This window comes from Notolepis coatsorum (assembly GCF_963971535.1).
Source record: "Notolepis coatsorum genome assembly, chromosome: 5".
Lineage (NCBI taxonomy): Eukaryota > Metazoa > Chordata > Actinopteri > Aulopiformes > Paralepididae > Notolepis > Notolepis coatsorum.
In genome coordinates this window covers 191275227-191298283 of record NC_140169.1, presented here as the reverse complement: position 1 = coordinate 191298283, position 23057 = coordinate 191275227, and the positions used below count along the sequence as shown (strand labels likewise).

Sequence of the window (23057 nt, the reverse complement as noted above, 5' to 3'; positions counted from 1 at the left end):
TATCCAGGTTGGGCCGACCACATGGCGCTTTCATCCGAGGAGATCTAGGCGAGGACCGAGGGACATGTACACTGGATTACCTACCCGACGACTGCTGAGCCCTATGCGGCTGGAATATATATTTGCTTTGGTACTGTGATTGTGGAGCGGATAATCGCCGATGCCTGTGAGTGTTGGATTTACCCCCGAGAGGAGTCAAGTTGAGTCGGCGCTCAGAGAGACTGAGGTCGCCTAGCTTCTTCTTCATTGTGGAGCTACAGCCTACAAGAGAACCAAGGTGTATTCATCTGCGGATCAAGAGTCTATTGCACTGTCTTCTGTACTTGAAGTCTCCATAGATATCGTTGACCAGACGGTCTACCACCGACGGCTCTCCTACCCCCCCTACCGGCTTACAACCGGGAGGACCCCCTCCAGAATATCCCGCTATATCATTAAGTGTACCATAGATATAATTCCCTAAGAGCCAGGTTGTATACTTGCTTCCTGCGTAACCAGAGATTGGACATTCAGTGTTGATTTGCCTACGAGTACTCATTTGCCTTACAAGTGCATTCAAATGATAAATGTAAGATAAATATTCTATGTACCTTTTGCTCCATTAAATATTTGATTACCTTTGACTGGAACCGATTTCATTGTGGAAAGTGTTCATCATATTTAGATATCGTGTACTGTATGGCCAGTAGTTAAAGTACATAAAGCGGTAGTGGTTTAATGATACCATACTTATCAATACAGTCAGGGAATTGTACCCCTCAGTTACAAATAGGTTGAATGAATGAATGAATGAATGAAAACTTTATTTAACAATATTGCAGAATGGGTACAATACAGTACAGCTCAATACACACAATTGTTGAGGGGATGCAGACCAAAGAAAGACATTTATCTCGTTTACATCAGGGTCCCCCATTTTCAATTCATAGTGACATTTATGACATATACACAACATACATGACAAGTTGCCGGTAGTCCTACTGTACCTGAGATGGCGCAGCTGAGGTGGAGGCTGCAGGGGTCGAAAAGAAACGCAAAATACTAGTTTGCAGGCGGGTTTTGTTAATAGAGGTATGCTTAGAGCTCAGCATGTGCGACTCGACTGCTTTTACTCCCACCGTCCCCAGTTTAAAATCTTGTTTTGCTGCGTTTGCAGCAGGCTTCGCTGCTAACGTTACGTTAGCCCCTTTCGTGACTGATGCACGGCCAAAACATATTGGCGTGCATCACAGTCACGAAAGGGGCTACATTAGCTATAGACTCCGTTGCTGAAATAGTTCCATGATGCAAACACTGGGTTGTCGAGCCAGTTCTCGTAAAATGTGCACTTTCCCATAACTAAACGCAACGTTAGTGCTTGCTAACGTTAGCTATAGACTCCGTTGCTGAAATAGTTCCCGATTCCGGTGAACACCGGTCTGCGTAAATAAAAAGTCCGACTTTATCTCCCGTTAACCGTTTTTCCCCAGATTTCATAATGAAACATAAGATGCCATGGCATTTTATCTTTCCTGTCTATGGCATTTTTTAAGACCTCTGAAAGATGGATTTAAGACATTTTAAGACAAATTAAGGCCTTAATAGTTGATAAACACATTTAAGACTTTTTAAGGATCCGCGGACACCCTGAGTATACATGTTTTATCAACTATAACAAAACACTTGAGCTGTGTTACTATCAGATACAGAGAAGTTAATAAACTCTCAAGGGCCGTTATGTTAGGACCCCCAGTGTTACATTAACACACCCTTCCTGGACTATATATATTTGTATATACACTCAAAACTGTGAGCATCTGAACATGGCACTGTTCATACTTTTGCACAATTGCACAGCTGTTACATATTCTATTCCACTGTATTTTTATTCTAATTTAGTTCATATATTCCATCTACTTTAATTGTCTGTTCTGTATACATAGTGGCTCCGCTCGGCGTCACTCATGCACTATCCTCGCATATGTGCACGCGCACTGAATAAAATTCCACAATGTACCTTTATCCCAGTATTCGTCTGACCACACCCCTCGTTAGCTTACCTTCATAAGCAGGTGTGTGGTCACCTGCTCTCCTCCTTTCTCGCTTTCACCACAAGGAAGTGCCTTGGTAGATCCCCACTTGACGTGATGTGATGGTAAGAGAAGAGTTGGAAAACAAGAGATACGTTGACATCATATGTTTATTTTCTCTCTCACTATTTGAGAAAATACGGCGATATTGTCTTCGTCACTGGAGTGTCTGGAAGATGGTGATCATTCTAAAAACCTCCACCGGTTTTCGTATTGGGAGCACGCCGCTACATGCCTCCCAACTGCAGTCTTCCTTGCTGTGGCTGGTTGCGGTAAAACCTTTCAGCGACACAGCTGGACTGTAGGACGCGCCGCTGTTGTGAGAAGCGGTGGGTTCCAGGTTGGTGAGTAATGTTTTGCTTGCGAGCTCCACTTGTCTGTTAGTGCTATGGGGGCTAGTTGACAATGTTTGCGGAAACCGGCCCCAGATTAGTGTCCTTTGTTCAGCCTTTAGGCGACGACGGAGGACCTTGGTTTGAAGCCCATTATAGCAACTAGTGGGCCACGGCCAGTAGAACTGGTGATCCCAGGATCTCTGGACGCGTGGGTACTTCTCTGTCACCGTATAGGCCCCGTCTCTCATATGCAAATGAGAGTTTACCCTAAACGAGGAAATGTGAGCATAGATGTTCGTTATCGGAAAATCCATGTTCAAGTCAGCTACAGCCTAGATGGGAATTGTGCTGGCTCCGCCGGATGTTGGTAAAATCACCGTTGTAAAACTGTGTTAACATCTCGTTTCTCTTTTCTCTTAAAAGGTGAGGAGGGTTTCAGAACGGCGGCCTGTCTGAGTGTGACTTGTTGTATCGTTGTGTACGAGTTCAGGTGGTAGCTGCTTAGCTTGCGTGCTAGTTGTGGCCTACTGTGTTAGCCAGTCAGCTGTTAGCTGCGGCGCTAGCTCGCTGTGTTACCAAGCCTGTTGTGTCAATAGGCTAGGTAACGTTAGCTTGCTGCTATCGGCCGAGAGCGGCCGTTAGCTTAATGCTACACTGTTGAACGTGCTGTGACTATAACATGTTTTTAACACTCTTGACTACGACGTCATCTTTGACAGAGGATGTTCGTCGAACCTGCCCGGAGCCAGGCCGGCGAGGACTGCGTCAACAAGGAGCACCGTAGCGGCGGGTTGGAGCAGCGAGCTGCCCGTGTCGTCAAACACAGGAGGCTGTGTTTACTTCGGTGCCATGTTAGAGACTGCAATTCGCTTGATCTGCGCTCCCGGTAGGCAAGGTCCTGACCAGACCTTGAACACTTCTTCTTGCTTTCCCTTCTAAATGTTTTGTAAATAACGATGTTTTCCAAAACGAGTGTTGCTGCACTACATTTAGGATACGACGCGAGTTATGTGTGAATTGTCTTGTCACTGGTCTCCATGCAAATCGGGTTATTGTTACAGATGTGAAATTATCTGGTTTGTTGTGTTGAGACACATTGTGTGTTCATGTATCGTGTACTTACAACTAAGGGGGTTAAACTAACCTATAAAGCTATGCTTAGTGACATATGAGTAAAGAATGATTCTTTTCTCAGCCTGTAATGACAATGAACAGTGTGTTCACATATTAACAGGTTTACCTGTTTAACTGGCCGTATTAAGGGTAAAGTAGGAGGGTTGTGTTTCCCCCCGGTTCCCTGGGGACTTCTTCATCCTCCTCTCAGACATGTTGTTACACTATATTGTGTCACTGTGTGGTAGGGATACGATGTAACCCTTGGCTTAGTTGTTGGGGTTGTGCTAACCGCTTGAGAAACTTTATTTTCCTAAAGAAAAGATTGTTTGGTAACTTTTTCGTGTGTGCTTAGCAAGGCCTATGGCCGATACTAATCGAGAATTGTGTATTCTCTCATTATGAAAAACGGCGTTCCTCTGTAGAGTGTTTTTGCCATTTTTTGTAGGTGATAATGGGTTGTGTGTGTCATGTGACCTACAACTGGGTTGGGCTGGCCACAGAAGCACATGTGTAAGTCTGGTACCGGGGCTCTTGCGAGGGCTCTCTCTGTTCTGTGTTTTTTCCTTAGTAAAAATCAGATAGCAGGTTGGCACATGCGCTGTGTGAAGCTGTTAGACGCTTCATGGGGCTGACTATGACTGCGTCATACTCTTTTTTGTCATTACATCGTATCATGGGTGTGGGGTCGTAAAGGGGTGAACTGGTAACCTTTTCTCCCCCTTTTTTCTGTTGGTCAGGGGTAAACCCACCTGTCCTTCAAGGTTCCTGTCACGTTGCGGTTCGGCACGTTACAGGGTGGGGGGGGGGGGGGGGGGGGACGGAGTTTCCTGGTACCACGCCCTGGAATATTGGGCGTGTGCACCGCAGAAATTCCCCCGCCATAGAGTACGTCACTGTGCGCGTCTCTGTTGGTAGGACTTCCGTGTGCTGTTCAGGTCCATATGATGGATCTGTTTCGGGGGGTGGTCAGGGCTCCTCCTCACGAAGCTCCTATTCGGGCCTTCTGTGAGTTGGGACTCTCCTTCCATGTGAGGGAGCCTCCTCAGAGTACAGAGCCTCCTCCTCAGATTGTCAACGTGAGTGGAACCTCAAGAAGGAGTCCTACTCTATTGTGTGTGTATTCGATTCAATTCGATTATTGAGTGTGTATGGGTTCAGTGTAGGGATGCACGATATTGATTTTTTGACACTGATACCGATAATTTTATGCTCCTCAAGCCGATAACCGATATCGATAACCGATATTTATTGTATTATAATTTTTTTTTTTAAATGTATACGGTATATTATTTTTTTAATCAAAATTTTTTTTTTTTTAGTATTTATAAGCTCCGACGTCATCGGTACTGCTATCGGTACTCGAGAAATTATGGAGTTTTTTTTTTAGGAATTTAAACGTCGCAAACTAATCTTGTTGGCCGTTTTCTATCTCTCCTCCCTGGGTCTCTCTCTGCCTGCGCGAGCCGGCTGTGCTCTTACACACACACTCACTCACACACACACACACTCACTCACTCACTCACTCACTCACTCACTCACACACACACAGCTCTGCTCTCGACAGCACCCGTGTGTGTGTGTGTGTGTGTGTGTGTGTGTGCGTGTGTGTGTGAGCACAGCCGGCTCGCGCAGGCAGAGAGAGACCCAGGGAGGAGAGATAGAAAACGGCCAACAAGATTAGTTTGCGACGTTTAAATTCCTCAAAAAAAGTCTGGGTCTATTTTACTAAAGTCGATGCTGACAACGCTCGTTGCCACAAGTGCAACAAGACATTTGCCAGTAATGTATAAGCGCTGGTACTTGTCAATGTGGCTGGCGGGGAGCAGCTAACGTTATAGCTCCGAGTAGAATAATGGCCGACAATCCGGAGGTAAATAAACGAACGAGAGCTTCTGATTGGTGGTAAGAAGAAGAGGTGGGTGCAAGCGGAGGGGCGTAATTGGCAGATCGACTGTCTGTCTCCGAATGTAACGTGACTACGTCACAGACAAGAAGGGGAGCGCTGGATTTGTGAAAAACTCCCTGTTCCTAAACCACACGCTATCAGTTTTACCACAGTACTGGCAAAACGGGAGGAGGCTATAATAAAAACAAGCGCCCTTCATCCAAATCCACCCACACCGGATTTCTTTTAACCAAAAAATGTATTATATGTTATCGGAGCTATCAATAACGTTATCGAGTTTATCGGGATGACGTCATAATTGCTGATATCGGCCCGATAATTATCGTGCATCCCTAGTTCAGTGCCTCCTCCCCGGAGAGCCCTAAAACCAAACTTTTACATGGCTCAAGGTGCAATATATTCTTTTCAATCTGTACAGCTCGCGTGGGAAGTCTCTCTGGGGATTTCCGTCTCCTCCCTATGGGAGGGTGGTGGGATGTAAAAATGTGCATTTTTTTTTACCCCGGCTGTGTAGACTGGGATACATACTGTTGGTGCTTCCTTCTTTTCTATTAAGAAGAGTTGGAGTTAGGAAGCATCACACCCCTCTTGTCGTTCCCCTGGGCGCCTTGGGGATTCAATGACCGGTCTAAATAGCCTGTTCATTGATGTGGTTGTGTCCCGACGCACGTATAGTGCTAGCTCGGGGTGTTCTGTAATCAGGCAACTGACTGGCACGCCTTGGTTGCTTGAGGTTAAAACGGCATTTTTATAAAGCAACTGGGATGGAGGTTTTTCCTCTTCCGACGACCTGTTTTGGTTGTCGACGGATTCTCGTTCATATCTGGGGGATGATGACGGAATGGATCTGAACATATGTAGAGGGGTCTCACGCCCTGGGGGTGGGCCACCGGGCGCGGTTCGCACCGAACGTCTGGGTGGCGCCTTATTTTCATGTTTAAGATCAACACGCATATCTGCCCCTTCTCCTGGAGTAGGCATGTCGGCATGGTTAGGGCACGGGACTGGTTCTGGTCACGCTGGTCCGGATCAGTTAAACCCGTTGTCCGCCGGGGATGCAGATCTGCTGTTCTGGTACCCTGAGGGACTTGGGCTTTTTCAGGGGGGAAATGCCAGGTCGGTCCGGGTGTCACAGGGTTAAGCGCTATGGAGACCCTGGTTGGGTACATTTTGTACTCTGCACTGTCGTAATGGCTTACGGCCATGCCAGCCTGTGCACGCTCGGTCTCGTCAGATCTCTGCCGCTACGCAGGTTGGTCCTGGTTGGTGCTTGGTTGGGGGACCGCCTGGGAATGCCAGGTGCGGTGTGCTTGGGGCTGGTTCTCCATTCTTTTCGCTCCTCTCTCACGCATGGCGAAGAGGGGCCTGTTGGGGTGGTCTTTGACCTCCTCTGGTGACCCTGTGCTTCCCGTATCGCCGGGCCCGGTCCAAAGTAATGTTTCGTCGACCCGTAGGCCTGGGTTAACCCTTTTTTGAAAACTGAAACACTTGTACTGCGGTATAGCCGGTGTATACCCGCAGGTGTGTTTGAGTTTTTTCTTGAGGGGTTATAGGAACAACCACCGCATTGGGTAACACCAAGGTGGTTGATTCCCTGGTGTGTTGGAGCAGTGTCAACTCCCGGGTTACCCGGTTGAGGGTGCCCCTGCACGTTCATGACGTCTGCCAACCGTGTCAGCCTTCTCTGCCTCAACCCCTCTGGGTGGGTTTTTTTTTTTTAAATGGAGGCTTGGTCATGCAACAACGCCAGCATACGCCCCTTCCGCCGGGGCGGCTGTTTTCAGCTGACTCCTTTGGCGCCTGTCTCGTCCGCAGTGCTCCAGGCTCAGGTTACAGCCTGTTGCCTGGTTTTTCCCCGGTGCGCTGCCTGCTTTTGTTGGTTAACCTTTTTTGTGTGCTTACGGCCATGCTGACTGCCTGTTTTGCAGGGTCAGTGTGCCAGGCGGTGTACTATTGGGGGGACAGGGCCCGCTCGGCTGAGGGGCCTTTGTCCGAATACGCTGGCGATGTGGGGGGCGGGGTCACTAAATGCCCACCTGGTGGGGTCTTGATGCTGGCATCATGGACTTCTCCGGGCCCCCGTTCCAGGGGGTCCAGTCCCTTTGGTGGGTCTGGGCCTTCCTTCGCGCTCCGCTGCTACGGCCTTGCCACAGGGTTGGGTTTGCCCTTGACCCCGTGATTCTGGGGGCAGTAACGAGGTTGTTCCCTCCGTTCGTTCCCGGGTGGCATGCGGGTTGTGCGTGTGTGTAGTCGTGGGGTCAGGCCACGGTCTGCTCACCCTGTGCGTTGAGTTGCTTGAGTGCCTCTTCGCACGGTCGGGTCCGTCGCCCTCCCGGGATACCTCCAATAGGGGGGGTGCCCTCCATTAGGGGGGGTCGGGGGGGCTCGGCCCTCCCTGTTCTGATGGTTGTGGGGGGCCTTCAGCGGGGTGTATTTGTCGGCCGGTGGCTCCCGCTCGGCCTCCCTTGTGCATGAGTGACGCCGAGCGGAGCCACTATTTATACAGAACAATAGGTTATGACTATAACCATGTTCTGTTAATAGTGGTGACGCTCGGCGTCCGACGCCGCTGCAGCCCTTGAAGCTTGGGGAGGAGAGCAGGTGACCACACACCTGCTTATGAAGGTAAGCTAACGAGGGGTGTGGTCAGACGAATACTGGGATAAAGGTACATTGTGGAATTTTATTCAGTGCGCGTGCACATATGCGAGGATAGTGCATGAGTGACGCCGAGCGTCACCACTATTAACAGAACATGGTTATAGTCATAACCTATTGTTAATGTTGCACAAAACGACCAAAACAAAGTCCTTGAATGTGCAAACATACTTGGCAATAAAGACCTTTCTGATTCTGATGCAATATAGGCTGAATAGAAACTCCATGGGTATACTATGGACGAGATCTCTTGTACATCTGTCTGGTAGAATCAGTGAAAAGGTGTCAAAGCTACCATTCTTTGAGATCCAGCTGTCCAACTTCTTGTCCTCCTCCTTCTTCTTATCCTCCTGCTTCTGGGCCAGAATGAGAGCGATCATGGTCAGCGTCTTCCCGAGACCCATGTCATCCGCTGAGGGGAGGACCAAGACAACAAGTGTTCCGGACAATCAAAATCTATTCAGGTTAATGGGAAGAAACCATATAATGCAAAGGCAAAATATAGTTCAGGATCTGTTCCCCCTAGTGGTGAAAGGTGACACATGCAAGTCACTGATGCACTCCTACGATAAGATAAGATGTCATGCACATACTCACTTATAGGAAATAGGCATACACACACCTACATATACACATAGTTGAAGTATAGGCTTTCACTGACACATATGGGGGATACACATGTATATAGGAGACACACACATACGTAGCTGAGACGCACATATATATACACGTCTGAGATATACACTCACATAGGGGGCAGAGGCACACATGGATACGAGACACACACAAGAGATAGGAGTACAGTCACATACTAGGAAGATGCACACACACACATATGAGGCATGTACACATGCTTACGTGATACACGTACCCACATACATGTGTTGGAGACATGCGTGCATGCATGTTATCATGCACAACTGCATGTGTCTGGGGCGCTTTCTCTCACATGCAATATAGAGAAGGGTGGCATCCCGATAGAGGATGCAGCACATACCTGCTCGAAGGTAGTTCGGTCTACATGCAAAATATATATATCAGGGATGTATACGCATAATGTATAGTATAGTATGTTTCTTTTTTCGTAAGTCTTTTTTTATTTTCCATGTCAGTTGTTAATGTATTTGTATGAGTCCTTTACATGTTTTGTATGTTCTTACAAAAAAGAAAAAGGCAAATCCTGGAAATTGCATATGATGTGGAAAGAGATGTTTTGAATATTGGAGAGATTTGTGCAAAAAATATCAATAAAAAAAAAAAAAAAAAAAAAAAAAAAGATAAGATGTTCCTTTATTGATCCCCTTGAGGAAATTCTGGCATCATAGTAGCATGAGGAGGGGGGGGGGGTACAGGTATGGGGATGGTAATAGTAGAAGATATAAATATAGACAATAAAATTATAGTAAAGATAAAAATAAGCAGAGTACGCAATATAATGAACTTCATGACAGCAGAACAGCCACAGCTACAGTGAATATGAATACAAAGACATGGATCAGGGAGATGTTGACAACGTACCCATAATTCCTCCACAGGGCTCCTGGGTCTCTCTCCACAGCAACCAGGCCAGAGCGCTCCTCTGGTGGGCCATCAGGGGAACCTGCACAGTGTTGTGGTAGTTAAACACAGAACAGAGATAAGCAGGGGAACCTGCACAGTGTTGTGGTAGTTCAACACAGAACAGAGGCCTTGCAGAGAATGTTTGTGTAGTTCACTCTCTTACAACATGGCTGCCTGTAACCACTAACGATTTTTGGAAGAAAATGGCTAATTTATGTTATTACTGTTATTGCTGATATTAATACCACCGACATGTTTACAGGATTCAATAATAAGACATGAAATTATACAAATCTTTATTGATATATTTATTATATATGATATCAATATATCATATCCAAACATTCTATAAAGTCTGGTAGAGGTTCAGAGGTAAAGGTTGGTACACAAAGAAACAAACAAACGATTCAGTAACTGGTTGGTTCTGACCTTGATGCCTCTGGGGTCTGTGACTTCCTCCTCAGGTCCAGGGCAGGACTCCAGAGAGCTGTGCAGGTGGTCGATGGCCTCAGAGGTGGCGTTCTTTACTGCTAGCAGGCGGTTGTCAGTCATCCTGCCTCCATAGAAGGCCTGAGGGTCGGCTGGCAGTAGACAGAGATATATATATATATTTCACCAGGCCTTTTGATAGACTAGCCTGTTCAATGAGGCCTTTTGATGGAATAGCTTGTTTAATGAGTCTTTTTGATGGACTAGCCTGTTCAATCAGGCCTTTTAATAGACTATCCTGTTCAATCGGTGGCCAGTTGAGACTTTGTGATGAGAGAAAGCCCCGGTTTCCTACCTCCATACATCTGCGTGTATCCCTGGCTGAGCTGGAGGCCCAGAGCGCTGCCTGAAGCCTGGTGCTGGAGAGAGGCCTGGGCTGGAGGAGCTGGCAGGAGGATGGTACCACCCTGGCGGCTGAACGGGTTGATCTGGCTGGCAACGGGCACTGGCTTGGCATCACCACCGTCTCCACCTTGGAACTCTACAAAGCATTGGTCATCAGCCTTCCTCCCGTTAGAAACCTGACACTTGACACCAAGAAAAGCCGACAGACAAACAATGTTTTGGAGGCAATAAAGTCATAATCTAATGACTGGCTCTTTATTAGGGGGTAATAGTATGGCAAGTATAGACAGAAACAATACTATAAAATAATCCGATGGAGCCATGATACAAGTCCCACTTCATAATAGAGGTCCTTACTCCATGCACTGCATGCAACAGTGAACTACTGCTGCACCAATGATCCATGACTTTTAATTTTGCTCAGTTGCCATCAGAAATTGTAAGGAATAATCTGGCAACCAGTCGATTATGAATTTTGATGAATGAATTTTCAGGTTGAAATAAAGATTGAATGAATGAATGATTAGGAGACATGCGTTTTCATGTTACAATATGCTCATCTTTAGTTTTACTTGTCATCGTTTGAGAAAGAATTAGCTCCAACGACCGCTTGAGGACAGTTGTAGGACAGATGCATGTTGGGTAATGGAGGCCATGCTGTTACCTGGCTGAGCAGCGGCAGCAAGGCTGAGAGAATCCAGGGCCTCCTCCAGCTCTTTAACCTGAGTCCTCAACCTCTCTCCTTTATCAGGAAGAGCAGACACATTCACCACAGCCAGGGTGGCCTGGAGGGAGGGAGGGAGAAAGAGAGGGTGGGGGTGGATAGAAGGAGAGAGATTGAGTAGAACATTGTTTTCAAGGAGATCAAATGAAAAAGGGATTTTTTTCCCCCCTAAACATTTTCAAAACAAAGTCAGCCTGAATTTTTTTTTCTTTGAGTGCAGACCTTTAATCACAACAGGTAATCACCATCACCATGCAACCCAAATAACATTTGTATACCCTGCTCTATCAACCAGCTAATGCTCTCAAAGCACATGAGTCAAGTAATTAACGGTCAACTGAATGTCTATACCAGGGGTCAGCAACCTTTTTGACATGGAGTGCCTGTTTGAAATATAGTTGCAACTAGTGTGCCTCAACAATATTCCATGCATCGTAATTTATTTTTCTCATAATCAGGTCTTTTTAATCATAATTTTTACATTATTACATCATTATTGTTATTGTTATTATTAACAATATTATTATGATGGTTGTATCAACCCTAAATCTGAGTTGGGGGGGGGGGGGGGGGGGAATGCAATGCAGACAAACAGCTGCATACAGTGCGACCATTTCACTCACATTTGCCCATTCATTTTTGGACACATCACACACCATCGGTGTGTGTACTGTACGTGTGCTGTCATAGCTCCACCTACAGGCCTAATGGAGAACACCAGGAGAACACCAGGATGTGAATGGAGGGTGAATGTGAGGTATATCGTGTAAATAAGTTTTGATTGATCGCAAGACTACACTGTAAAAAAAAATATATAATAAGTTACCAGAACTTAAAAAATATTGAGTTCAGTTACTGTGCATTAAGGTTTTCAGTTTTCAACCCATAATAAGTTAACAGAAAAATAAGTACACAACCACATTATTTCAACCTAATAAAACTATGTTTATTGTCATTGTTTTAAGAACACAAGTTGACTTGGTAATACTCACATTTTGAGTACATGTTCAATGAAATAGAAAAATAAATAATAAAATGTGTTGATTAATCCCACTGGTCACAATGATAAACAAATAAAGGGTCTCAATTAAATATGTGGCAGTAAAAAGAACCTGTGGGAGGATTTCAACAAGATAAATGCGACAACAGTGCAAAATATTTCACTATAATATTTCAAAGCAAAAATATATATATATATTTTTTTAGTGCTGCCCCCTGTGCCTATGAAAATGCCCCCGCGTGCCTATGCAGGCACGCGTGCCTAGGGTTGCCTACCCCTGGTCTATACCCATGCATGGTAATCCCTCACCTTTTTCTGTTGGAGCTGCCCAGAGAGCAGGCTGTGCATTCCTCTGGGGTCTCCCCGTTGACCGTTGACCTGGGAGGCAGCCTGGAATCCTGCGAAAGATGTCAGGGTCTTCTGGACAGTGGCTACAGGAGGAGTCTTTTGAGGACCAGGATGCACTGATACTATTTGGACATCATCATCGGAATCCTCGTCATCATATCTCACTCCGCGCAGAGTGACGCCCGTAACTCCCAGAGACTTCTCTCTGGCCGATTGTGGTTCACCATTTTGCTTTTCAGAGCTCAGTTCATCTTGGTGATCTTTGGTTTGAGTGGAGTGGGGTGGCGTTGGTTTGTTACACGGCAGAGTCTTGGTGTTTTCAGTGTCTTTGGTAGAACGAGCAGCATCACTGGGAGTGTGGTTTGTGACCGAGGAGGGGGAGGAGGAGGTACTCTTCTTCTTGCCCTCAGAGTGGTTTCCTTTCCTAGCATCAGCTGGTTGATCGGGCGAGTCTCTGCAAGATTTCTCAGAGGTTTTCTGTGTTTCCCTGGTTTGCGGCGACTGGACACTGGATGTAGAGTTTCTCCCTGCTTCTCTGCCCTCGTTGATTTTGTCTTTTGTCTCCTTTACCTTTTCCTCATCATCCACTGTGGCATTCTTCCTCTCCTCATCAGACACTCTCTTCTTTACCTTCATCCCCGGTGGAAGTTGTTTGCCTCGATATGAGTCAGATGGAATTGAACACCCCATTGTCTCCTTGTCTGAGTCTCCCTTTCGACCGCTCCCTTTACCGTCACTCTTCTGACTCGTCTGCGCCTCCTTCCCTCCTCCGTCTCTCTCCTCCGTCATCGTCGTCTCTCCTGGTTTCTCCTTGCTCCCCCCGGACTGCGCCTCCTTCCCTCCTCTGTCTCTCTCCGCCGTTGTCTCTCCTGGTTTCTCCTTGCTCCCCCCGGACTGCGCCTCCTTCCCTCCTCCGTCTCTCTCTGCCGTCATCTCTCCTGGTTTCTCCTTGCCCCACCCGCATTGCGCCCTCTTCCATTCAGACTCTGCGTCCGTTTTCTCTGGGGCCTTGAAGGGGTTTCGCACAGGAGCCAGGCAGGAGGGCTGCAGGTGTCTGTCGGTCAGAGGGCTCCGCCTCCCCTTCTCTGGCTGCAAGGATGAAGCACAGCAACCATTCTAACGTATTCAACAATTTGTCAACATCTTAAATGAAATAACTACACTGACGAGAACCTCCAAGGGAAATGAGACTAAGGATTGGACTACTATGGTGTTGTAATTTATAGGCATGCTGCAGCCTCAACCCTTAAATTCTTGGACTCTGCCCTCAGATTCATCACTGGTCATAGATACGAACCTCCTCACTGTGTCCTTTAAGTGGGTTGGTCCTCTCTGACGAAGAGGCGCAACAAACACTGGTATTTGTTAATTGTTATGGCCTTTATTGGTAAGCTACCTCCTTATACTACATCATTATTGGAATGAAGTTTTGGAACCTATGGAACCCGTTCTAGTGACTGGCTGGTCCTTAAGGTTCCCCGAGTTTGCTCAGAACAGGGTCAATCTGCCCCGAGCTCATGGAATGAAGTTCAACAGTCCTTAAAGCTTGAGACTTTCCCCTCTGTTGCGAGTTTAAAACCTTGATCTCCAACCTTTGTCAATCAAGTTGTACGTGTTTTAATTGAATTGTTATCCTTACATTTGTCTCGCCTTCACCTTGTTGTTATGATTTTATATGCAGTGTTATTTCATGCTTATTTTTGTATGAACACTCGTCGTGACTGTAAATGAGGGACATTTCAGTTGCTTTTAGAGTTTAAATAAAGGTTTGAAATTAAGGCATGTTCAGTGTGAATGGTATTGCTACAGGGGTAATGGTGTCTATATTGTGTGTACTTTCCTACCAGAATCCAGGGCACGTTCCCACACCACCTCTGGCCGGCTTTCTTTCCAACAACACAGCGGTAGTACAGCCTGAAACAAGAGGCACGTTTGTTTCTGTTTTCTTACAGACTCATTATGACACACAGCCAGACTTATTCACCTCATGTGCCTCTTCTGCCGTTGTCCGTTAATTTCCTGTAGCTGAACTTTGCGACAAAGACGCTGAGCTGTGTGTTGGTATTCCCAAACCGATTGGGACGTTGCATCTATGAGAACTGTTAGCTTGGCATTTTTTCATTCAAAATTGATAGACTTCGACATCCCTTTCTAGATACAGTGTCACAAGCTTATAGGATGTTCAAAGTCAAGATCTGCAAGCTGGCGGCGTCCTTGTTGCCTATAAAACACACACACACACACACTATCATGTCTTGTGGGGACATTCCATAGACTTACATTCCCTAAGTCCTTTCCCTAACCTTAACCATAAGAACTACATGCCTAACCCTACCTAACCACAACCCCTAATCCTAAAATAGCTCCTCTACATTGTGGGGTCCAGCCAATGCCCCCACAATGCATCACTTGTGGAGACAGTTACCACAACTATAGGAAAAGAAGAATACACACCTTTCCAACTTTTAATTTTTTTGTGCGCCCATTTAGACTCAAACATAGCAAAAACATAGATCATTCATACTGACAAACACCTGTGACTCTGCTGTTCCTGGTTGATGACCAGAGCCTGGAGTTCCACCATGGCATCTTCATGACGCAGGCAGTGAGATGGTGGGATACTGGTGAATCAAAGTCATGAATGCTGCTATCAGTCATTGGTTTGATTATAATGAATATGAAGGTATACCAATACCATCATAGATCCATGCAAAGGTATGGATTGTTACTATACCATCGTCAATGATACATATTGTAAAATATATACTATATATATACACATACTGTATATTTGTAAGTTAATTAAAGAAAATGTCATTGCAGCCGTATTTAAAAATAAATACATTTAAAAAAAAGTTTAAGAAAACAGCCCATTTGAATGAAATAGCACCATGATGATAGTATAACAAGATATAGTAGTAGTAATCAGTCATCACACACACACACAATATCCAGACTGTCAAGGTCTTTGATTCTGGTAGTGACTGAAAAGGTACAGGCTGACGCATAATGCCTGTCCTATATTCTTATCAATATTCCACAACAGCCTCCAAATAATTTTTTTTTAAACCAATATTTATGCCCACCTGGCACCTCCACTAGCAGCATTATGTTATGATCCTTAAAAACAAAAACACCGGTTGTGCTTTTTAGGTGGAGGGAGGGACTGGAATGCGACCTATTTAATGACGAGCTCTCAACCCCTGCTAACAACATCAATCTATTATCGGACCAAGATGTCGCCACGGCACTCGAAAAACGATAAAACAATGTATCTATCGGTGAAGAAATAGGCCTTCTGTAACTTACCGTGCCACTTGGGTGAAATCACAGCCTGATTTTAATGATCCATCAGTGCAGACGTAGAAGCTTTTGCCCCTGTTTGGTCCCTCTCTCACGCCTGTTTTCAACATGCACATGCTGCCTGGTGTGGGAATATAAAGTGTAACGTTAATATAGCAAACATGTAGTAAGAATAAGAATCGTTTCGAGTGAATCTTTAAAATACGACGCGCAGGTGGGCTGTGGTGCGTTGTGACCATCATCATCACACAACGTTCCGTTGGGTTCCATACTTGAAATCGCCCTGTCATTTTTCAAACGCCTGGCTTCAGAATGAGATGTTTAAATATATATATATAAATGAACACAATACCTGACACCTTCAGATTAATATAGAAAACTGTTACTTACCATGTGCACTACACAAAACAGTTTCCATCAAGATAAAATTAAGTTCCCTTCTCCAAGATAAAACGAGGCAGTCAGTTCAACAGTCGGCTTGACTCACTGCATTTCGATTTAACCAATGACATGCGCGTGTTCCCTCTTCCGGGTGACTTTTTTCGACATAAAAGTCCAGATTATTTAAAAAGGTAAACGTGAAATTAAACAATGGTCAATTGACGTTTTTGTATCCCTACTTTATTTGGGGTTCAGTATCTAAACCAATTTCAGTCAGAAAAGGAAATCAATATTTTACAGTACTATCGACTTTCTATTGTAAAATACATTTAGAAAGTCAAGTTGACCCGGAAGTAATTTAGAACTAGTTATTTTTCGATCAAGAAAATTATTACAAAATCGATGTTAAACCCTTGTAATTATCACAGAAAGGGGGACAGCTACTATTTGTACGTATAATAATACAAGTGTAATGTGTAGACGCAACTTCAAACAAAAATCACACCAGACAAAAAAAAATACATTTCCCATAACGCATAGCGCTGAGTCGCGTTCCCCTCTCGCGGGCTTTGTTTTGATATGGCGGTAGTCTTCGAAACTCTGAAGTCTCTCAAAACTTTTAACTCTACACCACGGCTAATGTAAGTGTCATTATAATAATCACAATTTAATTGTTCCGCTTTGTCTCAGGTCAAATGCATTATGTTTGTCATAACGCTAGCTATTGTGTTTTTGCAACTGTGTTCCTGACCTGCCATTCCTACTGCGTGTCAAGCTGTTGATGCAGTGAGTTAATACAGTGCGACCATAATAACCACTGTAGCGAGCTGTCGGCAGTGAAACATAGGAAACTGCTATGTATATTTTAAAAGTGATTAGGAACATTTGAAACCTTTTGGGGATACACGATACCATATTTTACTGTCGGTGATCCTGATCCATCCAGCCACGTGTCATGAAACTTGCGTTTGCTATGCTGTTGCCTGAGTGACAACAACAATAAAATATTAAAACGGCCACTCCGTCGCTTATCGTGATTGGCATGTTGTGGCTTTCTTCCTCAACCGCCTATAGATAGGTCGCTGCTGGTTCTCGGTATCGGCTTTAAAATGCATCGCAGGTGTATTAATGGTCTCTTGACACTTGACCTGTCACTATAATCTGTCTGTTTTCTAATCCTGGATTAGTTCGTGTAACGTTACACTGGTGTTTTGAGGGAACACACGGTCATGTCATCTCCAGCTGGGCTGCTGCAGCAGCTCTCCCAGACCGACTTTACCGCCCGATGGATGCCGAGCAGCAGCTCCCGCGCCGCCGGGGTGATCCTGAACCCCTCCCCGGACCTGGCTGCTGACTCTCTGCGGCACCACGGCTCGGCCTGCTGGGGGTCGCCGTCGCGGGACCCCGACGATTCCTTCGCCTCGGATTTCGCTCCGTTGCCCGCGTCTACGGACAGCAGCTGCTGCCTCAGTGTCGGCGCCCTGGCTCGGTTGGAATGCGGGACAGAACTTGGCGATTTGAACCAGCGACTAGCAGGAAAGGGGACTGTTGTTATGTCGAACAAGCCATTCATTGGTCTGCACTGTGCTGTAGACGTGGACAGTTTGGAAGAGTTGGTTAGTCAATCTCAGGACCAGTCTCTGATTATGAAACTTGATCAGGTAAGGGGTTCAGCCTTGTTCACAACTTGTTTGGACACTTCCATCGACTCAACAGAAACATGTGAGATCCATAGTTTGAAGAATCACTGTATAATCTGAGTATGGAGTGTCACTCGGAACATAACAGTTTGAACTGAAGTGAGAGTGGAGAGGACTGCGGCTGATCTGGGACCAGGGTTGGCAGTTAAGGACAGATAAGCAGTCTTGTACGACCCTGACTGGGCGGAGGAAGTCTGGGCAGGAAAAGTGAATAAGTAACCTCACTTCCCTCAAGGTGCCTTTGTTTAGACAACACACCTAACAACTACTCAGTGGCCAGCAGTAAAATACTACTAGCAACACCTTGCTGTAGAGCAGGCAAGTATAGCTGTAGGTCTGAACAATAAATTTAATTCATAACAATATCGCAATACAAAAGATAGCAATATCTGTATGGTGAATACCACAATAATGACATTTTATGTATATTTGTTGACTATACGCTTTATGAATGAGGTAAAGTGAGATCAAACGGGATTCAACAGGAGGTGCTTCACTCTCACCCAGAAATACTACGTCCATATAATACCAGGGAATCCAATTGTAGTCGTCATAATTCCACAGTGACACCTAAGCCTACATAGCAGGTACATGTATTCCCACTATTTACTACTGGCTGTTTTATATTGCACAACAAGGAAATGTAGATTCTAGAGTAATTTTAAAGCTAGGCCTTAAAATTATTAGTCACATTATCTGCTAAAATAATCACAATATTATCATTCAGAAGTCAGAACTAATTATGTTTTTGCGTGCAAGAATAAATGTTTGAATTATGGATCAGAGATTTTTCTGGTTTTATTTTTTCACCCCCCCCCCCCCCCCATGACATGTTACTATACTATTTATGTATAATTGCAGCCCTCATCCCCCCCACCCCCCTTAATTCACCTACTGCTCTGTGTTGACCTGATGACATCCTTGTGTGTGTGTGTGTGTACTCCAGTTGAGGCAGTGGCAGCAACAGATGCAGGAGCAGCTGAAGGCTCGTCAGCTTGAGGAGCTGCTGAGGCTCCAGGAGGAGCAGCAGAGAATGCTGGGAATGATTAATGGATCATCAGATCTCAATGGAACAGGTAAATATCAAGAAAACCCTAAACGCATATATATTATTTTTCTTTTATACATATTTTTTCCTATACTTGGCAAATTGTGGTCACTCACTCATTCACTCACTCACTCACTCACTCACTCACTCACTCACTCACTCACTCATGTTTTGTAGGACATCTTGTCACATGCATAGGTCATGGGTGCAACACAAGTAACTGACACCAGGACTCTTTCTTTGACACCGGGACCGTCTTTCTTTGAAGGGAAAGCGACCCAGAACAAGGCGTGGCACTGCTCTAAAATGTCCATGTATGAGTGAGTGAGTGAGTGAGTGAGTGAGTGAGTGACCAACCACAATTTGCCACATAATATATAATATAATGTACACTAGGCCAGCCCAGAACCCATTCTCTGTCTCTTTCCCTGCCTGGTTGTTGAAATACAATGACATACACACACACACTCACACACACACTCTCACACACTCACTCACACTCACACGCACACACTCTCACTCACACATACACTCACACTCTCGCACACACACACTCTCACACACACACACACACACACACACACACTCACACACACACACACACACACACACACACACACACATACACACATACACACATACACACTCACACTCTCACATACTCACACTCACACACACTCTCACACGCACACATTTGAATACTTTATTTGGTTCCACAAATTATATTACATAAACAGGGAATCAAATGTATCGGGGGCCAAGCAGCACTGAACACTTAAGGGTACACATAGCACCTCCTTCTCCACGTGGCTAAGCTGCCAATAATAGCTGAGACAGAGCACACACATACACACACACTAGGGCTGAGCCTGAACGTTGGGACCTTCGTTCATTACATTGGCATTCGTATTCTAAATCAACATTCGAATTTTCTATTTGTAATACATTTTTTTTTTTTTTTTTATAAATATATCCATTTCATGCATGAATTATGAAAGCCTCAGTCAGGATTCTTTCCCCAAGTGTTTTTATTCATCTTTATTCATCTTTCATCAAAAAAAATTATGTTTTATTTTACCAATTATTTAAGGAGTTACAAAAATGTCCACTCAGATGGACTTTATGCAGAAATGTACTGGTATAATACTGGTATAATACTGGTATAATACTGGTATACTACTGGTATAGTACTGGTATACTACTGGTATAGTACTGGTATACTACTGGTATAATACTGGTATAATACTGGTATAGTACTTACTGGTATACTACTGGTATAATACTGGTATAGTACTGATATACTACTGAAATACTGGTATAATACTGGAATACTACTGGTATAATACTGGAATACTACTGGTATAGTACTGGTATAGTACTGGTATAGTACTGATATACTACTTATATAATACTGGTATACTACTGGTATAATACTGGTATACTACTGGAATACTACTGGAATACTACTGGTATAATACTGGTATAGTACTGACATACTAGTGATATAATACTAGTATACTACTGGTATAGTACTGGTATAATACTGGTATAATACTGGTATAGTACTGCTGGTATACTACTGCTATACTACTGGAATACTACTGGTATACTACTGGTATAATACTGGTATAGTACTGGTATAGTACTGGTATACTACTGGAATAATACTGGTATAGTACTGTTAGGGCTGGGCGATATGGCCAAAAATGATATCGCAATAACGATATCGATAACAATATCATATCACTTGATAAAAAAAAATCGAGTATTAAAAAAAACAGATGTATGTTTATTTTGCAGCAATTCTTTGTCGTTGCCGCCATCTTTAGTGTTACATCCCCTCACACTCCAGTTCTCAGGTTGCAGCTGGTTTGAAAGCGAAAGTAAACCGGCTTCTCTGCTGGCTGTGGCTCCAGGGGAGTTGAACAGTTCTGGCTCTGCTAGTTTCTTTTCTATCTTTTGGCGCTTTTTTGGTGGACAAACCACCGCACATGTGCACCGTGACTCATGACTGGAGACTAGCTCTGCTAGCACACATAGCCTACTGTGTACAGACGGTTTCAAACTGTATTTTAAATTAGAAAGCAAACAAAATAAATGGACGAGAAAAATAAATCTCAATTTGGTCAGTATTGTCATTTGGACAAGCAAAGCCATTACTTTAAGTTGCAGGCGAGAAAGACAAGGCTGTCCACTGTCTCTGGTTTTAAAACTGCCCTGTTGCAGGTCACAAAAAAAGAAGAAAAATTCGATATTTATTTTTTTCGATTCCCCCGATATCGACTATTAAAATATATTGCGATAATTATCGTTATATCGCCCAGCCCTAAGTACTGGTATACTACTGGTATAATACTGGTATACTACTGGTATACTACTGGTATAGTACTGGTATAATACTGGTATAGTACTGGAATACTACTGGTATACTACTGGTATAGTACTGGTATAGTACTGGAATACTACTGGTATACTACTGGTATAGTACTGGAATACTACTGGTATACTACTGGTATACTACTGGTATAGTACTGGTATACTACTGGTATACTACTGGTATACTACTGATATAGTACTTGTATAGTACTGGTATAGTACTGGAATACTACTGGTATAGTACTGGTATACTACTGGTATACTACTGGTATAGTACTGGTATACTACTGGTATAACTGGTATAATACTGGTATACTACTGGTATACTACTGGTATACTACTGATATAGTACTGGTATTATTGTAGTTGAAATAGAGCCATTGACGCCAGGGTTAGAAATTAACGCAGGCTTGGGGCAAAATGCCCGTGAAAATGGACAAAATGCCCTCGAAAATCAGTTAAGGGGGGCACAAAATGTCCCTGACAGTTTACTAATTATATATATATATTCTGTTGAAGTCCGACATATTTAAATATCTCCGGTCATAATGTCCTGTGAGAATTATTCCCTCGCGACCTGTGTTTTGCTGATGAGAATGGCGGTGCGGCAGCTTGGTGCTGGATTAGCGAGAGGCGTGCAGCTGCGGAGCCGCAGAGCTCACAGTTGTGCCCGCACAGTGCAGTACTCCAATTCAGCCATTGGGTGGGTGGCGCTGCTGAGCGGTCCCTAGACAGGACGCGTGTAACTGTTCCGCAACAGTAAGTGACTTCCGGGGTAGGCCTGATTGGCCCCGACAGGCACGTGACGCGGCAAACTCAGGACGCGCAACGAGGCTGCTGAGAGCTGTCGCGCGGAAATAGGCTGTCTATTGCCATTCTCTAACACAAACTCTAACCTTAACCAGCTCCTTAACAGCGCCTAAACTTAACCGTTCTAACCTTAACCAACTCCGAAACAATGCCTAACCTTAACCTTAACCTTAACCATGCCTAACCTTAACCATAGAAAGAATATTGCCATTCTCTAACACAAACTCTAACCTTAACCAGCTCCTTAACAGCGCCTAAACTTAACCGTTCTAACCTTAACCAACTCCGAAACAATGCCTAACCTTAACCTTAACCTTAACCATGCCTAACCTTAACCGGCGAAAGAATACACGTTAAAAAAAAAATCACGTTAAAAAAAAAAAATTCAATGGGATTCGAACTCGTCAACAACAGACCGCAGGATCGCAGGACCGCTGCTCTGCCAGGTGAGCTGAAGCGCCGAATGAAAGTCATAGCGTATTTGGACGGTTACATCATTCCGCAAGCTCTGCCGCTCCGCTCCGCGGAGCGTGCCGCGCGGCAGAGAAAGTTGCGCGTCACGTGCCTGTCGGGGCCAATCAGGCCTACCCCAGAAGTCACTTACTGTTGCGGATAAGCTATAAGCAGACAGGACCATGAGAGCGCCGCTGGCTCTGCGGCTCTGCAGTTGCATACTATTGGGATGAGTTTATCGCTTCGTTGCAGCCAGTGTTGATATGAGCATCGCAACACTGGATATATATATATGGAGACATTATTAATGTCATTAACATTACGTTATCAAACATAGTATAAAAATTAATATTACTATTTATTTAACTGACGAGCGAAAGACGTGATTTATTAAATCTGTTTTGATCAGATGTCAACGTCACTCTCTCCCCACCCT

The 23057-nt window shown here is 44.6% G+C and overlaps 2 protein-coding genes across 2 annotated transcripts in view; one reads left to right on the top strand and one right to left on the bottom strand.

The window, feature by feature from the left end:
* ttf2 (transcription termination factor, RNA polymerase II) overlaps positions 1-16330 on the bottom strand; it is a 48748-nt gene extending 32418 nt beyond the window's left edge. Inside the window, exons 1-10 of the mRNA XM_084314397.1 lie at positions 16244-16330; positions 15860-15974; positions 15085-15171; positions 14395-14464; positions 12512-13639; positions 11143-11263; positions 10429-10614; positions 10074-10225; positions 9603-9684; positions 8380-8496 (exon numbers count right to left, since the gene is read on the bottom strand). Of these exons, the coding sequence (XP_084170523.1) occupies positions 8380-8496; positions 9603-9684; positions 10074-10225; positions 10429-10614; positions 11143-11263; positions 12512-13639; positions 14395-14464; positions 15085-15171; positions 15860-15974; positions 16244-16271 (2086 nt within the window). The 5' untranslated portion in view covers positions 16272-16330. The remainder of the gene's footprint in view (positions 1-8379; positions 8497-9602; positions 9685-10073; positions 10226-10428; positions 10615-11142; positions 11264-12511; positions 13640-14394; positions 14465-15084; positions 15172-15859; positions 15975-16243) is intronic.
* A 475-nt stretch (positions 16331-16805) lies between these two features.
* The window catches only part of cpap (centrosome assembly and centriole elongation protein), an 88521-nt gene continuing 82269 nt past the window's right edge, over positions 16806-23057 (top strand). Inside the window, exons 1-3 of the mRNA XM_084313894.1 lie at positions 16806-16875; positions 17422-17895; positions 18881-19010. Coding sequence (XP_084170020.1) covers positions 17464-17895; positions 18881-19010 — 562 coding nt within the window. The 5' untranslated portion in view covers positions 16806-16875; positions 17422-17463. The remainder of the gene's footprint in view (positions 16876-17421; positions 17896-18880; positions 19011-23057) is intronic.